Source organism: Sylvia atricapilla, chromosome 9 (genome assembly GCF_009819655.1).
Source record: "Sylvia atricapilla isolate bSylAtr1 chromosome 9, bSylAtr1.pri, whole genome shotgun sequence".
Taxonomy (NCBI): domain Eukaryota; kingdom Metazoa; phylum Chordata; class Aves; order Passeriformes; family Sylviidae; genus Sylvia; species Sylvia atricapilla.
In genome coordinates this window covers 13,589,975-13,610,225 of record NC_089148.1, presented here as the reverse complement: position 1 = coordinate 13,610,225, position 20,251 = coordinate 13,589,975, and the positions used below count along the sequence as shown (strand labels likewise).

General features: G+C 38.6%; 2 protein-coding genes across 8 annotated transcripts in view; one reads left to right on the top strand and one right to left on the bottom strand.

Moving 5' to 3' along the window:
• Positions 1-20,251, bottom strand: part of PRDX1 (peroxiredoxin 1) — a 354,741-nt gene that overhangs the window by 258,351 nt on the left and 76,139 nt on the right. The gene's annotated exons all lie outside the window — the stretch shown is intronic.
• MAST2 (microtubule associated serine/threonine kinase 2) overlaps positions 1-20,251 on the top strand; it is a 186,510-nt gene that overhangs the window by 133,094 nt on the left and 33,165 nt on the right. For all 7 annotated transcript variants that reach the window (XM_066324943.1, XM_066324946.1, XM_066324945.1 and 4 more), the window contains 4 exons: positions 4,402-4,556; positions 12,109-12,184; positions 13,080-13,289; positions 18,986-19,087. In XM_066324943.1, coding sequence (XP_066181040.1) covers positions 4,402-4,556; positions 12,109-12,184; positions 13,080-13,289; positions 18,986-19,087 — 543 coding nt within the window. The remainder of the gene's footprint in view (positions 1-4,401; positions 4,557-12,108; positions 12,185-13,079; positions 13,290-18,985; positions 19,088-20,251) is intronic.

The following is a 20,251-nucleotide window of genomic DNA, read 5'->3' as shown; positions in this document are numbered from 1 at the left end:
GTGTTAATTATTTAATTATTTATTATTAATTAGGACTCAGTAGGACGTTATGCGAATCTTAAATTGTATCATTGTTTTCCTTGTGAGCTGTTCTAAGTTCTTCCATAAACTTTCTAGTGCCTCTCAAACACAAATTTATGAGTTTTTTTGGAGGTGTGTTAAATTCAGTCTATATAGAAAAGGAAGAAATTGGGGTCAAAAGTTTCCTTTTAGTATAAATTGATATGATTAAAATTTGATTTTGCATTGTTAATCTCATCTCTGTAGCTTCATTTGTTCAGACATATTGTTGCAAACTTTAGCTCATGCAATTTCTACCATTTTTTATCTTCTGAACTTCAAAACAGTTGTTTTCTTGTTGAATTTGGGGTGCTTTTTGTCTCCTTGGATGCCAGGTGACTTCATCTCAATGTGCAAACAGTTATGTGGGCAGGAGCACAGAAAAATGTACATGAAAAAGATGTCCTTGGTTCCACTGCCACACATTATTATATATTCAAGCACTCGAGAACAGCTGTTAAAAAGGGGCTCTGCTTTGCCCTTTATAGTCTTAGGTTAAGTCTTTATGGGCATAATCCATATCTAAGTTCTCTTCTGGGAGCAAGCTATGGGAGCACGGAGCAAGTACAGTTACTTTCCATATGGATGACATCCAAATAGCTTGGTCATTAGTAGTCATTGTGCCAGCTTGTGAAGAGGCACCTTTGGAGGCCAAACTGTACTTTTTCAAGAGTTTGTAGTCTGACCAGACTTGAGATGGATGCCCATGGAGAGAGAAAGAGTAACAGCACCAAAAATCTGTTGGAAGTATCAGTTCTTGCTTTGAAATCGGGACATCAAGGCGACTTTTAGAAAGTTCTCAGCTTTCTGGCCTGGGAAATAAAACATATCCTACTCTTGTCATGTTCCCAGAAATAGATAGATCTTTTTGATTGATGTTTTCATATGAAAAAAACAACCCAAACAATCCAACAAATCTGAGATAGACATGTCGCATAGAAAGCATCAATTCAAATAGTAATTTTTCCAAGTGTGGGTAACAGAGAAGTGTAATGAGAAGCATAAAAGTGATAGTTGTAGTTAGACCTGAATTCAACTTCATGTAGGCAATAGGCTGAAGCATGTAATTACAAAACTTTTCTCCTAAGTGACCAATTTTCTCATCTCTAGTCGTTTTGCTGGTTCAGTAGTAGAAAGACATTGCAATGGGCTGTTTAGTAAGCAGTGATGCAATTGTTGGAGCTATTAAACCCGGTATTACATTTCTAAGTCAATCCTATTATCTCAGTATTTCACAGATTAGAATTAATTTGAATTGATCTGAATAACACCTCTAAAGTTGATAAGCAGTGTTATTCCTGCATAGACTTTGAAACTGAAGTAAGAGGTAGTGAAGAGTCTTGTCCAAAGGATATAATGAATTAGAACTGCAGATACAAATTTAACAGAAGTTTGGGCTTCCATTTCATAGGATCAGTCCTTAAGATTATGTTTCTTTCCCAAGCAAGATAAAGGAAGTCAGTACACCTTTGTTCTGGTGTATGTGCCAGTGGGAAATTAAATATCAAGAAGGGCACAGTCTGTTCTGTGTCCTGCTGGTTGAGTTTTTGTGTGAGAGCAAGAGCTGGCCCTCATCTCTGTGATCATGGATCACCTGCTGTACCAACCTACTGAACAATCCAAGGCATTTACCTAGTCTACGGTCAGTGAGAACCTGTAGATTCTGATTTATTTTTTGCTTCCAAATGCGGGATGACACTTCAATCAAAACCAAACCACATTTACCCTTTCCATACAAATCATGAAGACCAGATGTATCATCAGACCAACACTGAAAAAGCTGGAGAAGACCTTTGGAGTTAGGTGAACATAAAATAATCAGTTAGATGGGCCAGTATACAATTACTTTTGAACAGTTAATCTGCGCTTCATTTTCTAGATGCAGAGTTAATTTATAAGCAGCTGTAATATAGATTGATTTTTTTTTTTTTACTGGAGAAGAGTTGGCTAATTCTGCATCTGTAATTAAGACACCAGGGGGATATTTGTATTAGTCTGCTGCAAATATTGAGTGCTGTGATGTGATTACCTGAAAATCAATACTTCAGAAGTGTTTCACTTTGCTTTCATACTTTTTTTATTGAAAGGTTGTACACCTTAATACTGCTAGAGAAGCCCTGGGCAGAGAAAAGTCCATGGTCTTTATCTTCAGGGCCTTCATCAGTTATTCTCTGGAATTCTAAACTTTGTGATCTGATTGCTTTTAGGGAGAGGAAGTGGAGGGAGGATTTTACTGGACTCTTCATGGGTTGACTAGCACTGTTTCCCCAGCGATTTTGCTGTTGGGAAACATAAAGTTTTTAATGATTTTTCTAGATTATAAGTTTTGATTTTTTTTTTTCATAATTCAAGTAACTATGTGCTAACCTGCCTTAATTTTGTTTTGAATCAGACATATATTTGCAATGCCAGAACTTGAGTATCTGCTGATGCAGGTTTTTAAATGTCTTTAGTACTTCCTGCTCCATTGCAGGATCTGTGTTATTCACCATGAATGGGATTTCAGCTGTCACCTAACTTTTTCTTTGAGGTTTTTTTATAGGCAGGTTCTTCTTCCTGCTCCTTGTATTGTTTGAGACATAAACAAAGACATGAATGAAATGTCCGAAAACCAAAACAGGACTTGTATAGTTCTGTACTTAAGGGAGACAATAGTTATTGTATTTGGCATAAACAGTTTGGGCAGCAGAACAGCTGTGGGCAAAGGGGCAAATACTTGCAACTCTCTTGGCTTCAGTGTGGAATAGACCAGGGTAAACTGATACAGCTCCTGGGTAAACATCAGTAGGTGCACACAGTGGGCTGGAAGTGACTTCCCAACTTGGTCCATCCACATAGACCTGCCTGGAAGAAAACATTGGATGTGGTGGATTCCAGTTCCAGGCACACTTGGGAAGTTTGTGCACATCCCAAGGCTTTCAAGGGGGTTCTTTTCTGTAAATGTCTCTGTGCAGTGCAGTAGGAGTGGATCTGGAGCCAATTAAATTTTTATCTAAAATAGGATCTTTAGGTTTATAGGTTCTTCTATCACCTGATTTTCTGTTGCTTACAGTACTTGGAATAACCACTTGAACAGATGCATTATTTATCACTTGTTTATCTCAGATTTGTTGGTTGATTGGGTTTTTTCCCTCATAAAATTTCAATCCAAATGATCTAGCAATATGGCAAGAGACAGATACGCTTTCTTTCCTGTGCTAGGTGATTTAAAACTTTGGTCATATGTGTTATGTATAACTCCCTCCTACCAATATTTCTGGTACTAGGATGTGGTGCTTCCAGTCTAAGTGAGGGTTGTTGTAGCGAAAGGAAAAGTTGTTCTGCTGGAGCAGTGTACACAATTAATTTCATCAAATAATAAGGAGTGGTGGAACTTAGGGTGATGTTTTTAATAAGGCCCACTGGTGTTGTTCAGTGCTACTCTGATTATTCAGCACTTCTTTTTTTTCTTTTTACCTTTTGTTTTTAAAGAGAATTTTTAATTTGTCCTTATGTAATTTATTTTCTTACTTTTCTAAAATGGAAAGGGGCATTGAAGAATCACACACAAAAAAATACATTTGTTAGTTGACCTTCAGCTTTTTCCCCTGGAATGTCCGACTTTGATGTTGTTAGCATTTCCCACAAATATTTCTTTCAATCTCAGGTATTAAAACAGTTGCATGTCTATTATTATCACAGGACATGTGTCATATAAATGCATGAGTTTATTTGCAGAAGAATAAGATGTTTAACTTACTAATGAGCAACTTTGTTAATATTAAAACAAAGTCAGATACTTTACTTTATTATTCCTTCCCTGGTTAGAGAAGAATCCTGATGGGTAATGAAAAGGAGAAATAAAATCCTGACCATTTACAATAGCAATTTCCAGTGAGAGCCAGTAACCAGCAGAAAACTCTTACGTCTACACAGCTCCATAGCATTCTGCATGCCAGTGAAACTCCTGAGCTAAGAGAACATGAGGGAAAAGGAAAGAAAGTTGCTCACCACTCCAGGAACCTCCTTGTCCTTTCCTGAGCAATGCTGGTACTCACGTGCCTTCCTTTCTGTCTCCCCACTGTAAATTATCTGCGTGACCAGATGTACTGGTTCCACAATCAGATGCAGTGGTTCCCTAGCCTACTCCCAAAGTTTTGGTGATCTCACCAGCTCTGTCATTGAATTTAGGATTGTCTTAGCCTAATGAGAACAATAAAAAGAGGCACCTGGTCTGATAAATAGCTTTCTTTTCCACTGGAGTGCGCAGTGTCTGGCAGAATCCGTTCCTCTTCCATTCATTAGCTGACCCCTATGCATGCGTTTAGTGCATTTCTTTTCTGTATTTTTTTCTGTACTCAGTCATCATGCTCATCTCAGGAGAAGCTGCACCAGCTGCCCTTTCAGCCCACGGCAGATGAACTTCATTTCCTGACAAAGCATTTCAGTACTGAGAGCATCACTGATGAGGAAGGGCGCCATTCTCCAGCCTTGAGGCCTCGATCCCGCAGCCTCAGGTGAGCTTTGGGTCGCTTGTTGAATTTTTAAGATGTTGGGCGCATTTATTGCATTTCTGTATGTGCTTTCAGATCGAAAAAAAATAATTTGTAGTTACTTTGTTACACATTTTTGAAATGATTTTAATCAACGTTTAGCTCACCTTATCTAATCACAAAGGATTTTTTTTCTCATGTTTGATACTGAGCTTTTGGATTGCAAAGTGGTTGGTATACTCTGCTTTTGTATTTTTGCAATAATTCTATGAAAACATGATCCACAAGTGTCTCAAACTAAATGCATGGGATGTAGATTTCCTTTAGTGAAGTTTATTCTCAGAATTTTGCTACAATATCATCAGGATGTGGTCATAACCACTTTTAATAACTTCTCTGGCAATGTTTCTGAAGGGGTGTGAAAACCAGAGTAGATAAAGTCAAAACCTTAAATGCAATTGCACACCGGGACAATTTTGTAATAGGGCCTAAAATGTTTCTGCTGCATTAATAGTTGAACGATTTTACTGTTCAGAGGACTGGTTGTTAAAGATAACTATCCAGGGTTATTTCCTTGTGTAGTTGATTTTTCCATATATAAAACCAGAAGCAACTAGAATTTCATCTTTCACAGAATTACAGAATGGCTGAGGATGGAAAGAATCTCTGGAGGTCATTCTGTGCAAAGCAGGCCGCCCAGGATCATGTCCATATGGCTTTTGAATATTTCTGAGGACAGAGATCCCACAAACTCTCCGAGCAATCTTTCTTGCAGATCTCTAGCAGTTATATGGAAGAAATCCACAAACATTTTGTATCGTGGCAAAAGCCTCAAGTTTTGCATGCCTTTAGTGCTGGACCAAGTGAATGAAAGTCTAGACACACCTTGTGAAAGAAAAGGGTTTTTACAAGCAGGGTTGAAGGAGATGAAGTCTTCCTTCACCTGAAGGTGTCAAAGGTGGATATCACCTTTAAATTAATGGACAGGATTCAAAAACTCTGCCAGCTGGAATTGCTGAATCAGTGTGCCCAGCTCAGGCCTTGAGTTAGAATTTGTAGAAGGAGGAAGTGAAACAGGATAACAACAAAACTCATGGTGAATATCATGTCATGACAGAGCTGACCTTTCACAATTATTTGTAATTATTTGTATGTTCTGAACTTCAGTGCAGGCTGCATGGTAATTGCATATGGATCTGCTAAGTGTAGTTACACAGTAATCTACAGGAGCAGATGAGTACTGTGGGTAGTGGCACACTTAGCCAGCCACCTCCTCAGTGCCATGTAGTGAAAGACTAATTATAAATTTTGTAGTAAGTCCCTTTTAGTCCCTCTTAAGTCCTTGTGCTGCCACTCTTAACGCTGACCCCTGCTGAGTAGTGTAACTGTAGTGGTACTAATTCTCCAGAGGTGAGGCAGCCCCTGTGGATGACATGTGCTGAAGTAATGATTGTTCTCTGACACAGGTGTAGGAGACACTTTTGGTAATGCAAGAATGGTATACATGACCATGTGAAGGGCCCAATTTTATTTTCTTCTTTGTTCATATGGGTTATCAGGTTGCAGAGAATTTTGCCTCTGTGAGCCAGTTTGAAGCAGACTGATCATGGAGTGAGTTTATAATTTGTGGTGGGATGAGATTAATTCAATGTGTCGTATAACTCATTAATCTTCTTCCTCTCTTGAATACCTTTTCTGGCTCTCTCACTGTTTTTTAGTGGGGTAATGTCCAGCCTTATTGGTATTCTAAAGCTTAGAATGGAGTAATTTAATTTTTTCAACTCACTATGCCTCATTTGGTTTTCATTTTGCTTATTGCCAGTACTGTGATGCTAAAGTACTGCGACTCTAAAGCACCCTTGCCACTACCAGGCATCCGTGCTGGCCCTTTCAACCCCAAGGAAAATGGATAGGTCAGTCCAACCAACTGGAGCAATGTTTGCAGGAGCAAACCCCCTTTTTGGTAGAGGGCAGCCTGTACTTGTAAACAAACAAGTACTGAAATACATGAAGACCAGACATTGTTCACTGCACAAAGCTTGTTTATTTATTTGCTCACGCTTTAGAGTTACTTCACTTGGTGAGAATATATTTTCACTTACTTAAAATATAAAAGCTGAGAACAGCTTTTGTTTTTCAACATTAAATTAAATTAAGCAGTAATTTCCTAAAAATGTATTTTTTCCTTCAGTGATCTTGTTTGATCAGCTTTAATGAAAAGCAGATGAACAAAATACATCAGACATTTCCCCTTAATTTGCAGTCATGGCTTTGTAATTTAAAAGATGGTGTCATTGTTAATGTGTATTCAATTTCCATCCTATATGACTGCAGCATTACATCTCTTTTTGTGAGAGGAACTGGCATTTTGAAATGTCACTGTCAAATGCTGGGACTGTTATTTTTTGTCTCTGTAACCCAAGTTGTTGTTTTTTTTTAAGAAGTGTCAGATTATCCTTTTATGCTCCTAGGTATAGAATATTGCCTAAATGTAACTTTCGGAAAAATATACTTACTTCTTTGGCTAGAAATGTATCATTTTCTTGTACCTAGCTGCAAATGTTCTATTCATACAGAGCACTCTTAATGATCAAACTGGATGATAAAACTAACAAAGTGTGAAGTCGTGGAGGGTGCACTGACAGGTTGGTAGCACCTCTGCTTTGCTTCAGGTGTTCTGCCAGTGTGCATTGAGGATACTCATCTTTTATTTAATCATGCCTTATTTGAAATGCCCAGAATTTCTGCCCTGAAGAAATGGCCCTGGTTTCCCAGCTGCTTTCTGTGCAAGGGGAAGGAGGGAATACAAGACCTGGAAGGCAAAGGTGTGATGTCCTTATAAAGCTGCTTGCAAAATCCAGGAGCGTGTTCTCTCATCTGTCTCAAAAAGATCCAGTCCTCATGTGCTCAGTCAAAGAACATAATTCCATGTGAGCCACCTGTTTGGGTGCTTGTAGTCTGTCTTCAGTAGAAGAAAATATTTTTTTATTAGCTGCAGAAGTAGTTCCTAAATGTCATCTCTCAACTCTTTTTTTTTTTTTTTTTTTTGAATAATGCAACCTTCAAATCTTTCAAGTTATTGACCAACAGAGAAATCCTCAGGGTACATTTGTTTTATTTAGATCAATCCTGTGCTTTACCTGAACAAGATCTTTTCTCTGGAGTAAAATGCATAAAAAGCTGTGAATACTTGCACTAAACTTGGCATCATTACTCTTTTGAAGTTAGAGAGATGCTGCCTTCCATCTTTTCCCAGTTCTCTTTACTTGTCATCTTTAGCAGTTGCTCACATGTGGGAATGTGTGGAGAATGTCAGAGATAAAAGTAGAGTTAACTAATAATGACTTTTTCTGGAGCTACCTTTGTGCAGTCACTCAGCCCACCAATCTGCCCATTTTTCTTGATCTCTTTTTGTATTTCAGGATGATGTTGTCTAGCTAAAAAAGGCTGAAGATTGTTGCAGTGAATTTTTATATAGTTGAAGTGGATGAGATCATCCTTCTTCATCTCTTGGCTGGGTAGTGCTTTTTAAATGCAATGCCCCAACCTGACTTTAACACTCAGGATCCTGCCATTAAGAATATACAGACAAAACTCCTGGAAAATAAAAAAAATCCCTCCTGATGATGAAATGCCCAAGAAGGAATAGGTGTTGTGAAAACCAGTGGCCCATATAGTCCATTTTTATCTTTCATCCTGCAGGTTGTAGGGCTCTCTCATCTCAGTGCACTTCAGAGGCAGCTTTAACCACTTGAGTAATTGTGGTGGGTTCATCGCTTCATGCTGCTCTCAGACAGTGCCATCCACCACTAGATATGGAGCGGGAATTCACATCCCCATGGATTTGGGGAGGGATAATAGTTTTATATTCTACAGCACAAGGCATCTGTTCCTTCTGAAAACGCATTCTAACTGCAGTACAGATAATGTTGGTCTCTTTTTTTCCTCTCTCAAGAAAGTGTGCCCTGTGAACTTGATTTGAAAAGGTTCTTCAAAGTGATTGGATTTAAATTTATTAACTTTTGGGTTCAGCTCACCATTTTTGTGGTTTTCTGTTATGAAGAAAACTGGGTATTCTTATTTGTCCTTTGCAGTGCTCATTACTCCCAACATTTTGCTTTCATGCTAAAGCAGTATCAGTCTTTGCTGGCATGCATAAAACCCCTGAAATATTAGAAAGAAGAAGATGAAGCCCCTGCTGCTTCAACTCCGGGGGAAGTTTTCTGACTTACAATATTAATGTAATTTTCATTACCTCAAAGTTTTAAATATTTATTTCTTGGGAGAAGAGGAAGACTCACCTTCTGCAGAAGGCTTATCTTAGTGCCTACTTTATCCAACTTTAGCTCTCTAGTTTTCAAATTCCTTATTTTTGTGTGTTTGGAAATGACAGAAAATTTTAGCCTACAGTTTTAAGTTTCCAGTGAGAACTGACTTTGCTCATATCTTGTAAATACAACCTAAATAAACCTTTATATACAGGGTGAAAGCAGAGAGAAACACAGTGCTTTTAGCTTTTTTGCTTTTTCCTAATAAATACATCTGTCACAGTGAAGGAAAAATTACATATTCATAAACATCTCGGTTTTATTTAGTCACTCTTAAACTAGATTTTGTAATATTTAAGTTATTGCATAAATGTTGCTCCTTAAAATAGCTGTCTGTACATTATTTTCACTTTCAAGCATCAGATAAGGACACATGAGGTTTGGCAGGTTGAAGGCAACAGAAATCTTTGTGGGAGATAAATATCCCTGAAAATCCACCACCACGTCGTCTCATGAGGTGGAGGAAGCGTGAAGAAGGGAGAAAGTAGTTTTTCATTCTGCTGTTCAGCTTAAGGGGACAGATATTATTCTTCTAATGTCTGCTCTGTTGAAATGAAAAACTCACTGACAATAGTAATTTCTTTGACCTACCTATCTGCACCAAGAAAAGGGAAGGAGATTTCCTTTTGTCTTAAAATGTTATGCACGTGCACAGCATGTGTGCTCTGTTTTGCAGAAAATCATCTGTTCCTCTGTGAGGCTTGAAATGTTAGACCGGTTTAGTTCTGTCTGTGAAAATTTTGGTGCTGGGTAGATGTGTGAAGCTTTTGCATTTGAAAAGATGTCATGCCAGTAAAATGTATTAAACTTCTTTTATCTTTTTTCTAAATTTCCTTATGTTCTCCCTTGGTGGCATTCAGTTATCTGCCCAGTCCTTGTTCCTTTTTCACCTGGTTGTGTCCCAGAGGTGCTATAAAGTACCCAGCAGTGCCTGGCAGGTAGCCTTTGGTTAGTTAGTCAGGTATCCAGATAATTAATTCCTTAGTTTCCCAAGCTGAGGATCAACATTAAAAATTATGGTGCAGTATATTATGTTGCAGTCTTGCTATAGTCAGCTAGACATTTAATTTGACCTATTATATTGAGTAAATTTTCTTTTGGATGACAATGTGCCCCTTGGTCTGAGGTTTTATCCAGAGATTTTTGAGTTGTTTTAGTTGGTAAAAAGTGGCATTGACGAGCTTCCAGAGGTGAGAGACAAAACTGCAAATGCCCAAGGAAGCTGAGGGATTGAAAATGTTCACTTTCTTGCCAATTGGTGTGCACAGAAACTGTTTCATAAAAACAGTATTTTATTTTAAAAAATAAAAGCAAACACAGTAAATTCTCTTATCATGGTTCTCCCTAAGGAAATGCTACATCTGCTGGCAGGACAGCTCAAGTAGCCTGATTTCTGCATAGCTCTTAATTTCCTGTATCCTTATGAATGAAGTGCCTTTAAAGCAAAAGGCAAAATCCCTCATGTTTTATTGTAGCCCTAAGACAGCAAATACTTAAGCATGTGCAAATTTTGGTGTTAAAATGAAGTATGTGTGTGCCTCAGTATTTCTGTGTAGGTATCAAAGGGCATATATACTTGTAATCTAGACCTCATTTAGATCACACAGTGAAAAATTACATCGGAGAAAAATGTCTTCAATAACTGTGTTCACCAAGTCCTTCAGCTCCATATGAAGTACCAGTAAACAAGTGCCGTGTTTGTGTCAGTGTGTTTGGTCTTAGGGAAAAAAGGATAAGGATAGCAGTCTAAATGTGCAGAGGAATTTGCTTATAACTCTGCAATTTAAATCTTTTTACCCCTATGTTTAATTATGTCATATGTTATGTATGAATATAAATGTAAGTTTCTTTTTGAAGAAAATTCTCGTTGATTAAAAATAGCTATCTACTAAGCTTAGGGAAGTTGATGAAAATGTCTTTTTACTTGCTATTCATAACATCCAAATCAGTTCTCTTCTTCTTCAACAGTAGGATTCAGTGACAGATTTAATCTGAAGTGCATTTTCTCAAGCTAAGGGATAAACAGTAATAAAAAGAAGACATGATGTAATTCATAGACTTGCAATACAAGGCATGAAAAGAGCTTGGTACTGCTACAGTCTGTGAGCCAATGAGTTAAATTTTCTTTGAATTGTTAATATATGTTGCCAAAAGAATGTTTTTGCTCTAAATAGTTTAGCAGCAAGGTAGTAACTGTAATGCATTCCAAGTTTAAAATGCATTTATTCCATTTAGAGGGATCCATTTCGTCCTTTACTAGAAAGTTTGAAATGTTTGAACACGTTCAAGATAAAATTGTATTTTTTGACATAGAGTATTTTTAGCAGTATTTAGTACTCATAAAACCATGAAGACGATGATCGTGTGAGATGCCAAATAATTGAAGCCCTTGTTTGTTTTGAACGTTGAAACAAGGTAGCTGGAGAAATGAGCTGCTGCGGGCGATCTGTAGCTGGAGATTATCTGCATTACCTCATCCGGCTGTCCTTGGTGGCAGAGTGACTCAGAGCCCTGCATACCATCAGATGTGATGAAACGAGATGCAACTCTTCTTTAAAAAAAAAACAACCCACCCAGACAGTAATATAAATGCAGCTTGTCAAGGCCTGGTTTTGTGGTGTGCCTTTAAGTTTCTTGCTAACTTGTGCATCGATGCATATGGATCCGTGGTGTAATGTGCATCAGGGGAGTGCAGCCTTCATAAAAGTGCTCTGTCCCTGTTGCCTGTGGTATTTATTTTATACGTAAGATCTAGCTGAATAACAGTCCTCATGCAGTATCCTTCAGACAAAGGAAAATAGATAATCTCAACTTCCTTACTTCCTATTGCTCTGCTCCCTTCTGGCCCTGGACACTCCAGAGCTCACGGTGATTTCTTTTAGAGTAGGGCCACTGCCATGGAGGGCAGTCGCAGAATGAGGGGAATAGCAGATGCATCTGCAAGAAATGCACTGGGGTTTTACAAGTTTCTGTCTTAGAGTTCGCATTCAATGGAAATGAAACGGGGGGGGTTCTGCCAGAGCCTGTGGGGACAGGGATGTGAACAGGGATGTCTCCTCTCCAGGAGACTGCAGACCTCCATTGCTTGCCAGGATCTTCTCTGAAGTTCAGCATCTGCACGTTACTGTAGTGAACTCAAAGCTTTGGAAGGGCTACAGTCAATGTGGCAACATTATGATCAGCACTGGGTTGTAAAAAGTTTTGGTGTGATATCTGTAAATGATAACGTGATTTCTTTTCTCCTCTAGCCCTGGTCGCTCTCCAGTTTCCTTTGACAGTGAAATAATAATGATGAATCATGTGTACAAAGAGAGGTTTCCAAAGGTAAAGAATCATTTTTGAATAATGCATTCAATGAACTTGTGTCCAAGCTCAGAATTAGTTTGTAGTGCTGGTTGGAGATGGAGCCCAGCTCTTACATCTCATTTCCAAGCAGTGCAGTTTGCTGAGAGTTTGAAGCTGCCTCCTCATCTTCATATGTTAATTCTGCAGTAGAGAAATAGATTTAGTATACCTAGAGATTAGGATGGAAAAGGCTGAATTGTTTTTTTTGTATGTATTTCATATTTGCTAAATTTCTGATGTCCTCTATTGGCGTGAGAAATTCTCACAAGTGTGAGAAGAAGGGCCATGCCTTGGCTTTTTAAAAAGCTGAATATTGAAACCTGTGGAAGCAATTTAGAAGTTAAAATCTCATTGAAATGAGTGTAGAAGATTGTGTATCCCACAGCTATCAATATGGCCATTCCTTCCTGTTCCACCACCCGCAAAAATAGATGTTTCTCTGGAGACAGGATATCAGGGCTTATAGTTAGATATAGATATAGGGCTGATAGAAATGTTGCATATTTATTGCTTGGGGCAATGATTTTCAGCTTCCACAGTCTTGTCTAAAAGTTCTGAAAACTGCCTCACATCTTACATCCTTACTGTGGAGTCCCAGGGAGGGATACAGCCTCAGGACCAAGATATTTTTACGGTCATTTACATTTTCAGAAAGCGTGTTTTCATTAATTTTTGTTGTTTGCTCATGTGAACATAACTTTTGCCTCTGATGTGCTGTCTTTATTCTCAGAAAAACACTACTGTATTTTGGAATATTTTTTAAACCTCTTGCAATTTGGTATGGTAAATGTTACTTTAGCACTCTACTTGTTTATGCTTTAAGGTCTGCCTTAGTAAAATTCAGGAGTAATTTCTCTTTATTGTGCACTTTTAGGCCACGGCACAGATGGAAGAACGGCTGGCTGAGTTTATTGCCTCGAATGCTCCAGAGAACGTGCTCCAATTAGCAGATGGGGTCCTAAGTTTCATTCATCATCAAGTTATTGAACTGGCCAGAGATTGCCTAGATAAATCACGTGAAGGTCTTATTACTTCTCGGTACTTTTATGAGCTGCAGGAAAACTTAGAGAAACTTCTCCAGGATGTAAGTGACCTCTGGAAAGTAGAATATATTATTTGCATTGAAACTTCAACCAATAAGCCAGAGCTTTGGTTTTAGGAGAGGCAGTGTGGATTTCAGGGGAGGGGCAGCAGGGGGGATGTTAGATGATCTGAGATGTTCCAGTCTCCTCTTGATCTGCTGTAGGTGGATTTGAGTAAATCACTTCACCTGTGAACTTGGTTTGTACAGTAATTAAATGTGAATATGAGTAAGTTAAAGGCAGTCTTAAGCATTTATGAAAATTTGGTTTATTCTGATGAACAAAATCACTGAAATCTTTTCTTATAACTTCAGGACTCTGAATGACTCGTTAATTACAACAGTGCCTTCAAGGAGTGAAAACGCCATAGTTATTGGTGTTGCTGTAAATTTTTCACAAAATATTTTCTTGAGGTGAACTTAATCCAGTTGTGAGTTTTTGGTACTTGGAAGTGTTTTGTGACATTCAAAGCATATGAAAATACACAAGGGGGCGTAATTTTAATGCATTCTCAGTGTGCTTCAGCTACTTATTAAACATTGCTCTTTTCCTTTAAAATGAAAACAATATGAAGTTTCAAACATCTCTTAGAATTTATGCTATAAATGTTGTGAAGAGTCCGTTGCTGGGTCCAGATCTCTGTTTAGGAATATCTTCCTAATCCTCTGCTTTAATGATACAGCAAGCTGAAAAAAATGGATTTTATAAAGATTGCATTCTCAGATAAGCACCTGGAAACAAAATATCTGAAATACTTTGTTTCCAGTTATGATTTTTATTTTATCTTTATTGATCAGTTTGCCAACCCACTGGCATGAATTGCACTAGCTTGTGTCCCTTTGCCACTCTTTGCACGCATTAAAAAAAGGCAGATGAATAAAAATACTATATTGATATACAATTATTTTATTAAAAAGCCTTGTGAAACCTGCAGGGACTTCCCTTCTATCAACTAATCTTTGTGGGTGCCCCATTTATATAAGTATGGCTGTAATTTTTCTGGTATTTGTTACGCTTGAGAGAAAAATGAGTCATATTTGGATATGTGGTGTTCTGGTGGGATGGGGAGTATAATTTTGGCAGACCAAGAGAGGTAGGGGATATCTTTTGAGGGGCTATATCATCATCTGCCTATAAGGATGTCAGTAACCACTTGTGGGTCCTCCTGGTATCTCCAGAGTCTGGAAGCAGGGTATATGCACATGTCAGCTGTGAAATAAGGGATCAGGCCTCTTTGGGTGATGGTTTGGAAGTTGGAAAGGTTTCATTAAAAGTGACTTTGTGTGCTCAGCAAAATCCCTTACATTTCAGGGGCACGAGGGGACTACACTGTGTTTTACTGCTTCTGGTAGCAGATCCTTGGAGCCTGAAATTCTCCCTCTCCCTGACTTTCCTCCTCTGTGTGTGGACAGTGATTTCTTACACCATAAGGAACTGAGAGAGCCATAAATTAGGGCTGGCCACTTCCAGTCTGCATTTTCAGTCCTATGGTCTGGCCTGAAGAGGTTAATCAGGGTCTTGGAGGAGGTGTGGGTCAGATAAATCAGCTTTTTCCTTTTCTTCCCTTTCCCTCAGAACAAATCCTCAAAATACACTTCTTAAATGTCCTTTCCCCCTTGATCCTACAGGCATTATCCTGCTGCGCTGAAATACTGGGAAAGGTGTCACTGTTCTGTGATTAGAGGAGATACAGTGGTCATCTCTGAGCTTGTTCAGGAATTGACATTGGGGGCTTGCTTTGCCCTCTTCCTCCTTAACATCTTCTACAGGGCAGGGGCAAGAGAAGGGTCAGCTCTTCAATTGGATTGATTTACTCTAGGAAGTAAGGTGGACTAGAGGTGATTAAAAGGAAAGTTTAGAGAGACAAGGGCGGCAGAACAGGCTGGGAAGGAAGAGAACAAAGACATTAAAGACATCGGAGGAAAGCCAAATGCTTCATTCCACATCTTTCTAATTTGTTGTTGGTATTTTTTTTTCCTGTCCTATGGCATTTTCTGTTCCTTACCTGATCTTTTAGATTTTAATATTTAAAAGCTCCTTGTTTCCTCTGCTTGCCTAGTCGATGCTTTGCCCTTCAGGCTGCATTCTGCAAGGAAATAATTGGGACATTATATAGATATATTAGATATAGAAATTGGTGATACTATTTCTTTTGGAGGACTCACCTGAAATACTGGACATTTTGGAGACAAGTTAAACTATTCCAAATTTGATGGCAGACTCTTAACCTTTGCTTAGGTTGTAAAGTATCATAAATAATAGGTACATAAACAATACCAATTTGAAGGTAATTCAAAAGGCTGTTCGACTTGGGAGTTGTATGGTCTGTGTATTAGGCTATGGAGTTTTATGGTATATTTTTATAAAATACTGAAAGATTGGAAAGATGCTTTGTTGGTGAATAATGAGGCCAGCAAGTGGCAGAAATATCCACAGATTTTCTTACAATTTCACTGTGAAAGAATGGATTCTCTCTCTTAAAAATTCCTTTTAAGTTGTGGATTCTGATACCCGATAACAAACTAAACTTGCACGGCATTTCAAACCATAAAAAGGAAACTTGATTTATATATTGCAGTTTGAGTAAAAATGTAAAACAGACTGTTTGGGTATGCAAATAATGAGCTGTTTAAATGCACCAAACCAGAAAGCTTTGGGAAGATTTTTAGATCCTGGCTTTTGTAATAACATGCCAACAAATCTCATTAGCTATGGCAAATGAGATCTTTTCCCTTGTTTGGAGCATGAAATATTGTCTTTTGGCCAGAAGAACTTATTGCATCATTGAAATAATCATGAAGTAAAAATGAATTTAAGAGGTTTTATTCATTTTGGAAAACATGAACTTGAATGCTACACTTCACATCAAAGCAGAAATACAAAAAAATTAAGATGAAGCGCTGATATAAAAAAGAACGTGTGACATTCAGTTCTTTACCTGTTACCATGGGTTAGAATCTCAGGTTACTGAGGAACAAAAGGTTGTAGTCAGCTATTACTTGGCTGAATCAATAAGGTAGAAGTGGCTAAAAGAAGTCTGATGTCTGTTGCCTAGGTGTAGCCAGTTGGGCAGGAAGGTGAAGGATTACAGGTGTTTCTGTGCATGGAACAAAAGGAGCAGGGGAGGGTGTGAGTATTCTACTGCAGTGACTGATGCTGCATATTGGCAAATGGATATTCTGATTGGGTTTGCTTTCTTAGTAGGAGCCTGAGTGTAAATTTATCAGTCCTTGGTTTTGCAGGTCTATTGTTTTGGTTTCCATCAGTACGTTAGCTCAATTACAGCATTGTGGCTTGCATATCCCAGTTATTGGTCCTGCTGAACCCCAGGGGAGGACAGTGATTTTAATTTCATGCCCCAGCAGCCACAGTTAGTGACGGATGGGTCTTTCAGATGAGGGAATCGGTTTGTAAATTACCTCCTGTACACGTGTCACCAGCAGTGTGTGCAGGAATGGCATCAGCCCCTGCCCAAACCCCTGGGGAGGGGAGCCCTGAGATGCCACCAGTGCCTGGAGGCCAGCGCTGGGCGCTGGGGACACACAGCTGAGGTGGCACAGCTGGCACCTGCCTCATGGGAGCAGCAGGCAGGGCTGGGCTGGGCTGGACAGAACTCCTGCTCCCGGGTTCCGTCCCTGGGACACCCTGGAAGCAAGAATTCTGGAGGGATGTCTGGGCTGTCCTGTGTGAGGAGGAAAGAAGAGGAGGCAGTTTCGCTGAGCATCTTGGAGGAGCAGCGCTGTGCAGAGATGATGGCTGAGTGGCTGTTACAAGTTGTGTTTGGTTTTTGTAAATGCTTTTCTCTCTTTTTTTCCTTTTGGGTTTCTGTAGCATTTGGCAGTCATGGTCTAGCTTTTCATTTTCAAAACAGACACCTGATTAAACTAGCTGCATTTTTAAATTATTTTGCCTGAATTGTCAGAGATGAGAAAAGGAGAAAACAAAAGGACTTGATTTAAAAGACTAAGTTCTCTTTAACGGTATAAATGGATGCAAAATGATTAATTATTTCTATTATATGATTTTTTTTTCATAATATAACCTGTGTGAGGGGGGGAGAAAAAGGACTTTGCAATTGCATGGCTCAAATTAAAAATAATACAAAGTTGTCGATATTTTATCTATTCATTTCAGTGCAGCTAAGCCCTGGTGATCTGGAATGGCTTTTAAAATATGAAAGCATAAATTTCTTTCTAAAATTCATTATTGTGGCTTACAAGTCTGCTTAATGCATTTGAGGACACAAAGTGAATATTTATCATTTTCATTTTGATTATTTTCTATTTTATAATTTTAAAATATTTTAATTAGGAAAAGAAATTACAACTTATTTTAATATTTCCAAAATAATCTTTGTTTTAAGGTTCTGTAGCCAGGAAGGACCTCTGATGTAATTTTTAGATAATGAACGAGCAGGTACATCATTTTCTTCAAAGTTAAAATTCTAGCCCATATGCAGAAGGAGACAAACAAAATTTCTCTTCTGATTGGTGTCAAAATGAGAAATAATAAACCTTTTAATATTTTTTGTTTGTCAGCAAAGTATCAGAGATATGTTACTTAAAATGCTGCTTATATATTTCTAGTTCTGAATTTCTGCTCCCTATGTATTGCTCTTTTAGGTGGTCACCCGTGTGATTTGACTTCTCAGACATATAAAGCCATATAAATATGTCTTTTTCTTAGATGATTCTAATGGACAACACTAAATGAACCTTTTGGTTTATTGCTGCTTGCACTGTAGTTGGTAAAATATCACTCTTATAAGTAACTGGCTCATTGCCAGTAAAAGCTCATTTATTAAAATTTGGACTCTATATTTGTGGCTGTGTTAAAGCACAATTTTTAGACCTTGGGGAAGAATAGCTGTACTTTGTTTGAGAGTTTTGGCATGGCATTGGAACCATTTTTGTAATAACTCTGCAATGAAATACTATTATATTTCTGCTCCAGGACTTATCATGTAGCCATTGTGTGCTTCATCAAGGGAAGGGTAATTTCTGAGGGTTTTTTTGTGTTGCCTTTTTTTTTTAAATTATTATTGTTTTGGTGTGTTTGCTGTTGTAAAAAGACGTCCCATCACACAAATACACGCATAAATCTTGAAACTAAGATTTGAATTTATACTGAAATCTGATGAAGTAACAGACAGAACTAAATCCTCTAAATTAAGTTTTTATATGCTCTTCGCTTATCTGCTTGATCGTACATAACATACAATGCAATGCTGGATTTATTCAACAGGATTGATAAAACTGAAAAAGAGAAACTGAGGTTGAGTTTTTCTTGATGAAGGGAAATTCTAGTTCAAAATCTAGCTGAAAGCCAAGCTCAGAAATGAGTCTGTTAGTGATTACCTAGACGTCAGTGTTGCGTGGAAGATAAAATTGAAAAAATCAGTATTCCTCTTTTCATTTTAAAAAATAAACTAAGCCCACGTTGTATCTATTATATTTGATAGGTGATATAATGGAAATAGAGCCTTTGAAATACCTCTTGCATGATAATGGGAGTCAGTTATGATTGAGAAGCCACGTGTACCTTGGCATCCCTGAGCAAGCTGAGCTCAGCCTGCCTGGACTCAGCCGCGCTTTTGCTGCTGAGTTGGTTACTGAGCTGGTGACTGCACTCAGCATCTGACACACAGAAATTCAGAGTTCAGTGCTGGGACCATGACGTGCTGTTCTGCTCTCCACAGGCCCACGAGCGATCCGAGAGCTCCGAGGTTGCCTTTGTTACCCAGTTGGTGAAGAAGCTGATGATCATCATCGCCCGGCCAGCTCGGCTGCTCGAGTGCCTGGTGAGTGTGGGCCTGGGAGAGGCTGTGCAGGACCTAAAGAATGCTGTGCACCTGAGGAGATAAGGGACACAAAGCCTTCCAAAGAAACCTTTAAGTGCTCATTAAAACATTGATGAAAAATAAATCGATATTAAAAAAAAAAAGAAGAAGAAATATTAAGTGGCTTCTGCATTAGTATAGAAGTATTTTTTCAATGGACTGTCAGCTGCATTTGCAGCTAAGTAATATTTTAGTATAAAGTTTATGGCTGAGGGGTCAGATGTAGCTGTCAACATCATTCCATGCTACTTGATGCCACTGGATGTTCCTCATGTTCTAACAGCTACTGTAAGGAGGTTGTGAATGTTATGGGGTGTGCCTGGTGTCCAGAGCACTATGCTAAGGAAGAAGTTCCCTACCATGACATAAATGGTGTTTGAGCTCTGGGACTCAAACCCTTTCTGTAGACCCTGCAATTGGTGAAACCTGGTGTCAGGTTTTCCAGCTGTGAACACGCAGTGGGATCCACCTGTGTGAGGTCCAAGGAGATTTTGGAGCCTGGGTTGAAATCCTGTCTGGTGCTATGGGAATACAAGCAAAAGCAAGACCCACCCCTTTTTTAATTTGGCTAATAATAATGTGGTTTTTTTAATTTAATGCTAGAAAATGGTGAAATTTGTTTAGGCAATTCCAATGAAATAGGCCACTGTGTCCCAAAGTTCTGCAAAAATATTTTCTTGGTATGGTGGAGAAGCAGCTTGAAAACCTGTATTCTCACTCTCAGGCCATAGCAAAAGGGTTCATATAAACCTTCAATATATATAGGAAGAGGGGTACACAATTAAAAGCATTCAATTCAGTGACTGTATTTCAAAAGGATGTTGAAAAATTAGTGAGAATGTAGGGAAGTCAACAAAAATAGTGAGGTGTCACAAACCTGCAATGGAAACTTAGGTAATGACAGGATGAAATTCCCTGGTATGTCAGAGCACACTCTTGGTGGTTCTTTCTGGACATAAAAGTGACAGAGATGCTACAGGTGTTTGAGACATCAGAGAAGTTGGCTGGATGAGGAATCTGTGGCTGGCTATAAAAGCACAGTTGACATGAGGGTTATGTTGTGGTCGGTGTGTCCATTGGTGACTTTTATCTCTGGAGTCACTGGAAGATGAATGAGTTTTGTGG